At 37.6% G+C, this 9,357-nt stretch overlaps 1 protein-coding gene across 1 annotated transcript; it reads left to right on the plus strand.

Annotated features, from left to right (window-relative positions):
- Window positions 1–202: 202 nt before the first annotated feature.
- On the plus strand, window positions 203–7,584 carry LOC125834312 (uncharacterized). The gene is made up of 3 exons (XM_049513465.1): window positions 203–349; window positions 1,035–1,857; window positions 7,489–7,584. Exons 1-3 carry the CDS (start codon window positions 204–206, stop codon window positions 7,582–7,584), a joined length of 1,065 nt encoding a protein of 354 aa, XP_049369422.1. The 5' UTR covers window position 203.
- The last annotated feature ends 1,773 nt before the right edge of the window (window positions 7,585–9,357 follow it).

Genomic DNA, 9,357 nt, shown 5'->3' on the forward strand with positions numbered 1-9,357 from the left:
TAGATGTGTCAAGTTAAAATTTAACAAGTAAAATCGAGACGAAGAGAGTAAAATAGATACTAAAATAAAGGCATATTGCGTGTATATATAACCCTCTAAAATTCCCTCATTTTATCTCATTCCACCAACTTTCCTCTTCACTAATCTGTCTCCAAAACCACAACACTAAAGTGTTGTGTTAATACTAAAAAAATTTAAAAAAAATGGGGTCATTGATAGGTCATGTTATACTAGGGTTTGGTTTTTTTCTTATTGGTATTTGGCATTTGCTCAACCACATAAAATTACTACATGCTTTCTACCCAAAATCCTACACTTACTTACCATGGTTCCCAGCTCCAAAAATCAGGTATTTAAAGCTTTGTTTGATTAATCACAACTTTTTCAAATATTTAAATTTGATGGGTTCACCTTTAAAGATTTTTAGCACTTGTATATTATACTTTTGATTAGAGTTTTTCTTGATTATTTATAGCAGTTTCAAGATTTAAATTTAACAAGTTCAGCCTTTAAAATTCTTAGGTTTTAATTCATTGTACTTTCGATATATTAAAGATTTTCTTGATTATTCAGAGCAGTTTAAAGATTTAAATTTAATGAGTAAGAGCTTTAAAATTCTTAGGCTTCAAGGTACTTTTGAATAAGAGATTTTCTTGATTATTTAAAGAGGTTTCAAGATTTAAATTTAACAAGTTTGAATTTTAAAATTCTTAGGCTTTAACTCATTATTGCACTTTTGATAAGAGATATTCTTGATTATTTTGAGTAGTTTCAAGAATTAAATTTAACGAGTTTAACCTCTAAAATTCTTAGTCTTTAAATCATTGTACTTTTGATTAGAGATTTTCTTAATTATTCAGAACAATTTCAAGATTTAAATTTAATGAGTTGGATCTTTAAAATTCCTAGGCTTTAACTCATTGTACTTTTGATAAGAGGTTTTCTTGATTATTCAAAACAGTTTCAAGATTTAAATTTCACGAGTTCAAGTTTTAAATTTCTTAGTCTTTAACTCATTATACTTTTGAAATAAGGTACGCGGAGCTTTTTGTGATTATGTTTGGCACCTTAGTCTCCATATCAATGGAACTCTTCATTGGTCCATCAAAACACCAACATTTTGACTCTGATGGAACCATACCTTCATATCATCTCCATAACTTTGAACATGCAAATATCTCCCTTACTTTCTTTGTCTATGCATCCTTTTCGATATTATTCGACAAAATCATCCCTTCAACCTCAGCTCAAAATGGACTTACATTATTTCTTGGAGCTGTTGCTTTTGGTCAAGAATTCCTTCTTTTCCTTCTTCATTCTACTGACCATATGGGTGTTGAAGGACAATACCATTGGCTTCTCCAAGTTGTCATCTTTTTGTCTTTCGTCACTACTCTTTTGGGAATTCCTTTCCCTAAAAGTTTCTTGAATAGTTTTGTGAGATCTTATAGCATTATGTTTCAAAGAATTTGGATGATGGTCATAGGTATCATGCTTTGGACTCCAGAATTCATCTCAAAAGGTTGCTTTATCAACTTTGAAGAAGGGCATAAAGTGGTTAGATGTCATAACAAGGAAGCACTTGAAAGAGCAAAGTCATTATTAAATATCCAATTTAGTTGGTATTTGGTTGGAATTACTGCTTTTACACTCTCAGTTTATTTGATTCTTGTCAAGTTTTTTAGAGAAAATATTGAGTACTTGTCTTTAATAAGCAAATTTGAGAAGGAAGATTTATTTGAGGATGTTGAAGCTCAGAAGAAAAGCCTTGTCAACCATATTGGTGAGCAAAAGAGGTTTGTTGAAAAGGGAAAAAAGAGAATAATTAGAAATGGAATGTCTGTCTTATTTTGTGTGGTGTGTGTGGGAGGGGGGGGGGGGGGGGGGTAGAAGAAAAATAAATATATTTGGCATGTTGTATTTACTCATTTGATAAAAACCTAGTAAAAATAAAACAACTAAAAGGGTGTGTAGAGGATTGAGATCAGTTCAATATTTATGTGGTTAATTTGTTTATATGTTTTGGGGAGGGTAGCATGTGGTGGGAGAAAAGTTGATTGTTGGAAGGATTTTTTTAATTAATAAATGTGTTCAATATTGTAACTCTATATAATTTAAAAGCCTTTTTTTTGGGGACTTATCTCGGAGAGGGTACTTCTAAAACGTTCTAAGACTCACATGTGCAGTTTATTAATTTTGTGAGGCTTAAGCTTTAATTTAAGTGTCCGATTGTGCGTCCTAAACACATCTAAAGTTCACTACCCGACACTTGCTCAACAGTTCCTACCTCAGAATCCGTTAATGTATAAATGAATAATAGAAGTTCAATTCATTCATAAAATTGTGAAGATTAAGAATAATTCAAACAACGAGTTGTAATATTACATAATTATTACTATGAACATAGTGAGGATAATAATTCAAATAATGAGTCATATTATTGAGAACATTGTGAGGATGAATATCATGTTCAATATTATATTATAATGTAGTTCTATATACTTTAGAAGGCTTTTATTTGGGACTCGCCCCTGAGAGGGGCATTTATAAAACGTTTTAAGACTCGCATATGAGGCTTAGTTCTGTGAAGCTTACACTTTAATTTATGTGTCCGACTGTGTACCTTAAACACACATAAACTTTAATGCCCGGGACTTGCTCAATAGTTCCTAACTCAAAATTTGTTAATAAATGAATATTCATCCATTAAATGTGAAGATTGAGGAAAATTCAAATAACGAGCCACAATATTACATAATTATTATTATTATGAATGAGGGTAATAATTCAAATAACGAGTCATGTTATTGTATATTGAGAGCATTGTGACGATGTATAGCATTTAACATCCTTCTGAAAATAGGTAGACAACCAAAATTTGTATCGTCACTTTCTATTGGTCTTATCACGACCCAAAATTCACATTAGCCGTAATGACACTTACTCCTAACCCTATAAGCGAAACAGAAGCTGATTTTAAATCCATTAACCATTTATTGCAGAAAGGTAAAGTGAGAACAATATCAAAGTTATTAATGGAGTCTCATAACCAAAATCATGCGGAACAAGAAAATACACCTCCAAAATCTGATGTCGTAAGTACAAGAGTTTCTAAACTATAAACATTAAAGTATAATAAGTCTCAATAAAATTTTCTTGAAATAAAAAGACAAAATGTGATAGCAGTGTATAATAAGTCCAAATGCAATAAGTGATTGAACAAATGAATGTGAGATAGCAAATAGCAAAGGAGAAAAATAATAAAAGGAAGAATTTATGGTTTCTCCAAATGATTTTTCAAACTGTGTGAATGTATTTCTTTCCCCATAAATAGCTTGAAAGATCATTGCACACACAGTTATCGTGTGACCTAATTTAATAAGTTTTATAATTTTTATCAAAATATAAAGTGGGAGAAAATAAATTTCAAGGCATGGCAATGAATTACTTATAATGAAATATGAAGCATGTAAAATAATTATAGTCCATTTTTTTTTAAGAGAATGCAATTTGTGATAATCATCGTGAATGCTCACTCATTCCTAAAAATGAAAGTGTCAAGATGTGATAAACATATATAAGGATTTATTATATATGATTGGATAAATATCACAACTCACATCTACAAGAGATTTGAGAGAAATAAAACAAAAATCAGCATAACAGTCATTTGATTATGTACTAATTTAGGTATGTTACAACTATTACAAGTCTTATCATGAACTATTTGTCATGACCCAAAAATTGGGCGTGAGGGAACCTCTTATCCCACCAAGACAAATCACCCTAATGAACTCTCAACAAGGGTAAATGTGGAAGAAAGAACGAGATTAAGAACTAAGCATAACATAAGCACGCGGAACTCATAATATAACACAACATTTCCTAAAGCCTGGTGTCACGTGTACAAGCCACTAAGTATTACAACATATTCAAAAGAAATACAAGTTTGAATGTCTTCACATCTAGAATAGATCAAGGACATAATAAGAGAGTAAGTGATGTTAGCCGAGAATACAAGTAGCTACCTCACGAACTCCAAAAGCAAGCCTCGAATGAAGATGTGAGAGGATGATCAAGACGATCCAGGCTCGTAACCTATACAAGTGTAGAAAGAAAGGGAATAAGTAAAAAAACAACAACAATTCTCACCAAGCTTCCCAAGCTGACCCTAAGTAAAGCAATACCGAACACTAGTATCCTGACATATCATCTGAACCTCCACAAACTACAACCTGCACAGAAATAAGAACCTGTCGATCCTAATGGTTTCACAAATACGAGAATAGTATAATATAAATAATCCATCATAATTCACATACCAGAATCTCATAACATCAGTATGACACTCCATATTCAATTAACCATGAATAAAGTAACCCACTCATAAATGGAAAAAATGCTAATGAGCTGTAAATACAATGTCATATAGAATGATGCATGCCGGCCCAATACAAGCATCACGAGACACATGGAGGGCATATCTACCCATGCCTCAAAACACACACCATTGAATATTAGACCGGGATCCATGAGGGACATATCAGCCTATGCATCTGCCAAAATCAATTTTCATTGGCATAATGTCACGATCCAAAATTTCAGGTTGCGATGGCACCTATTACGTCCCACCAGTAGGTAAGCCTAACCCAAAGCCCAGAACTAGAAGTAGTGGGATATTGCACATAAGAAAATAATTGCAGAAGAAAAAAATAAGAAGAAGAAGAAGAAGAAGGAAAAGGAAACGAGAGAATCAAATCAATACAAAAACTAACCCAAGACCTAGTATCAGCCGGTATTTGAGAAATAATTAAAAACATGAGTACAATAACAATAGAATAATGCAAAACTATATGTGGAATCAAAATAAAGACTAGTCCTAGTCCAAAGCAAAGGGAGAGTAAGGCAACTCCGAACGCTAGGATGTAACGACCTGAATCGTCATTATTTAGGAAAGGCAAAACATCGGAGAAAAATTGGACCTATCATCCCGCCAGAGCGAGCTAGATGTTGCTAGGGCGGCGGCGCTCCAGCGGGATAGTTCGCTCCAGAGCGAGATGGACGAGACAAAACTTAAACAACGCGAAGTCTTATTTTTTCCTTTTTCCAAAACACAAAAAGAGGCGAGAATCACCCAGAAAACCCTCAAAAGGCTGCTCTAGGCTTGGGAAAGAAGAAGGAAGAGATGTTTAGCGCAAAAAGGATGATAGCTTGTAGATTCTTGTCCAAATCCATCGCCTTGATGTTCGGAAAACCAGGATTGGAGCTATAATTCCATGCAGCTGCTTGACACCAGGTAGGCTGAGTTTTATTTAATTGAGTAGTCCTAAATATGTTCTCACTGCATAGTATGTTGATAATTGACGTAGAATCCATGTGTAGGTCTTTGTGCACCAAAAAAGGGATGGTTGTACATGTATTTCTAGTTGTTACATCAGATGTATAACGTAGGAGGAAGCCTCATCCTGTGAACTAGGGATAGGTTGCTTGATTTCCTGTTTGTGTGACATATGCCGAATAATGGCTTCATTTTATGCATGCATGTATGTGCATAAAGGTTTATGAATCGAACTCGGTGAAACGACTAAGTATGTATAGTTACATGTCACGAACCTGTTGTGAACTTAATCTAAAGAATGATTATGAATGAACAACTGCAGGTTATGAACCCAATACTTGATTGTATGACTATGAGTAATGTTATTATGGGTGTGATTGTGATTGTGGTTGTGCTGACTTGATCAGGTGTCATGTTCCGACACATAAATTGGATCAAATGTCACGTTTCGACAAATACAATGGATTGAGTGTCACGTTTCGACAGATATATTAGAAAGGGTGTCATGTTCCAACACGTGTATATTGGATCGGGTGTCACGTTCAGACACACTAACAGATTGGGTGTGGGTTCCATGAGAAAACCATTGGTGAATACTGTGATCATATTTGTTTGACATTGATATTGGGAACTGTATGTTGCTCTTGAGTTGATAATTGATTTATACATTATGTATATATGTGTGTACTATGTTATGGTTACTCATTATATATCTCGTTAGTAAATAAACGGTGAATGGTCAGGCCCAAATCGGGGTGTGGTATGGTAAGTGTAGACCGAGGGTCCAAGTGTTACTATGTGTTACCATAGAAAGACGTTTGGTATTCCTAAAGTGGAGAATTGGGGTGGTGTGATGTAGAAATGTTAAACAGTTAGGTATTACCCTGGAAGGTGATTAGTATTGAAATGGTTAACGAGCCTTGGTGGAACGTCCTATGGAGTCAAGGGTTGAGTGGTGAGTGGAAGAAGTAAGGGTATGTCGTGAGTAGTTGGTTGGGTTGGTAGTGGTTACATCCGAAACCTCATCTAAGAGACAGAATGGTTGAGCTATGATCAAGGATGAAGCGAGTAAGGGGTTAGAGTCAAGTGTACTTAGTATATGTTAAAGTATCCGGGAATGGTAAGGGCAATAAGATATAGAGGTGGAAGAATGAATAGTCTTATTGCATGTTTCCTGCTAGTCGGTTTATTGTATTATCCGGTGGGTATCGGGTTGACCAATGATGCCTACCAGTACATGTGGTTTGTACTGATACTACTCTTGCTATGCCTTTTTGGCATAGTCTGGTTGCAGGGTCTGACGTTTCATAGGTGAAGACGAACACAATCTCCAACAACTTCTATCTTCCTTCCATGTGGTGGGAGTTGTGTCATCTGCTATTATATTGTACCTTGTAATCTTTAGAAGCTCTTGTACCTGTTTATACTAAATCCTTGGGGAAGTTAATTACTTTACAAGTTAACTTTTAGTCATTTAAAACCTTTATTTTGTAAAATGTACATGAATTTCTTTTATTTGTCAGTTTTCTTAATTTTTCGCATTTTTAAAATGCTTGGGAATCGAGGGTTCTCCTACTTAGGTGTTAGGTTAGGTGCTCGTACGGCCTGGTGGGTTGGGTCGTGACAAATTGGTATTAGAGCCTAGGTTATCGGTATCCCAGTACAAGAGAAAATGTGGAATAGACTCATACGGATTGGTGTGTTGACGTCCACATCTAATCTTTAGGAAGCTATGAAGCATTCTAGAAAGTCGTTATATTTCTTCTCTCCTTTCGTGTGAGTTGTCGCTTGTGGTATGGGTTGAGTCCAATTGGTATCTCCCCATTCCAATTGGTATCTCAACAAAGTGAACCGGACACCGTAGTCACGGCTGAAGGGATACAAGCAAGGTAAATTGGAACTGAAAAGGTTCCAATTGGTATCTGGCCTTAGAGATTGTATAAATGCATGGATGATCAGTAATGGTCATCAATGGAGCGAATTAATTAATAATTTTGACTTATCTGTGAGTTGTAGCTTGAAAACTGTGAATGTGTGCATATTGTTGTCTGAAATAACTGTTGGTATGGAAGGTACATTTACTTGGATGTTATGATATGAGTATGTGCACATTAGTGTTTGTCTGGATTTTGATGTGTGCAATATGTTAGTCTAAATTCTCGAAATTGTGCGAGTCGCAATTGCCTAAGTTTCGTGAACTTGTTGTTGGAAAGAGAGTCATCACCGGGTTAGGTGCAAGGGTCTAGATAAACTACGATGTGATTCGTAAGCAAAATATGGACATGTGTTGCGACTACTATAACTATGTGAGTGTATGGGTATATTCTGGAGTATGTTCCATTGGGTTGACTCGGGGTAGGCAATGACTATCCTAGCTAAGAAGATTGTCGTAAATGCTTAGTTATAGCCTGGGAATCAATGAAAAACTTTAGAAACAGGAAGAACCCCAAGAAATTGTTGACCTGGGGTACTGTCTCCGTCTGAGCCGCTGGGGCAAGATTATTCCCGCCAGGACGAGACCGCCAGAGCGAGATTTCTCCCGCTAGAGTGGGACAGGGCGAGACAAAATCTCAGCCCTGTCGCCCTTTTTTTTCCCTAGTCACACATATGGACCTCAATTCGTACATAGGTTAATTGTTGTGATTCAATCAGTACTCAACAATAGAACAGGAAGTTATAATCACCTAGCCTTAATTATTAGCTGTGAAAAACAGCAAAAACCAGCATCCATGTGCTTACAGAAATGTAAGGAAAAGCAAAAGAGAAATAAAGTATTGTTCATTACATGCCCTAAAGGGGCGAAAAACCAAATCAGGAACACTGGGAATGGGAAGTGTCGCTACATGACTCTAGGTCCTCTTAGGCCGTCTCGCCAGTCCACGCCTCGCTCAACCAGGGGAACTCCCGAAAGTTCTCTGGCTCAAGCCTGGGAAACTCCCTTTGGGGGACGATGCAAGATGAAATGACCTTAATGTCCTTCCACATCTGGCCCATCATACAATACCTCTCTAGTCTCTTGTTCCTCTTAAAGCTTAGCTGGCAGCGGATCATCTCAGCCTCGAGGGTAGTGGAGGGAGGAACTGGAGTAGATGTGCTAGCATAGAAGCGTCCCAATCTCTTCCAGATGGCCGCCAGGTCCTCCTCCACCTCTGCACCTGATAGTGGTGGCTGGGACTAGGTGGGGAGAGTACCGTCGGCCTCGTCATCTTCCCCTCCTTCGTCATCTGCCTCAGCAGCTTCTTGACTGTTACTAGCCCTGTTCGTCTTCTTCCTCTTACTTCCGAAGGTTGAAGCCTACCTAATCAAAAGAGGGTGAAAAAGGGGATCCAAGGAAAGTACCTCATCGGTGTTCAAGAGTGACACTCCCGCTCGCTTGCACAGCGCAGTCACTAGTCTTGGCAGGAAGAATGCCTTCTTGTTGCCCCGGTAGAACACCTTCCATTCTAAAATGATCTGCGTGCCCACGTTTAGTATGATTCCTATATAGTACACGCCACCACTAGAGCCCGTGGAAAAGTCACGTCGGTGTGATTGTCCAACGGGCGGATCCTCCTAGTAACCAAGTGTAGCCACCTATTAGCATTCGGGGACCAGTGAGTGTTGGTGATGTCCTCTGTAGTAGCCTAGTAGACCCGGTCCCGACGCGCAGGTTCAACCACTATATCATTCAACCAGCCCAAATCCATATCCCTTAGGTTGGGAACCTCTGGCACCTCGAGCACATCATTAATAAATGGAGTGTTTAGGTGGATGTCAACTCTTCGGATACAAATAGTAGTGTGAGGGTTGTCCCAGCAAACGGTAGGTAGGATGGAATAGAACTCCCTCACCCATGTGGAGCGCGTAGCAGGGGGAGCCTATGTTAGTGGTGTAACACCCCGTATCCGAAAACGGACCTCAAAACAGATTTCCAAAAGTTGCAGGTGCGACTCACGGTCACCACCCACGGACCGTAGGGTGACCCACAACCTGTGCTGGTGGTCCTTGGTTCACACCTTAAACCTCCCCTAGAACTCAGC

Source organism: Solanum verrucosum, unplaced genomic scaffold (assembly GCF_900185275.1).
Source record: "Solanum verrucosum unplaced genomic scaffold, falcon-dt-bn FXZP01000178.1, whole genome shotgun sequence".
NCBI classification, from domain to species: Eukaryota; Viridiplantae; Streptophyta; class Magnoliopsida; order Solanales; family Solanaceae; genus Solanum; species Solanum verrucosum.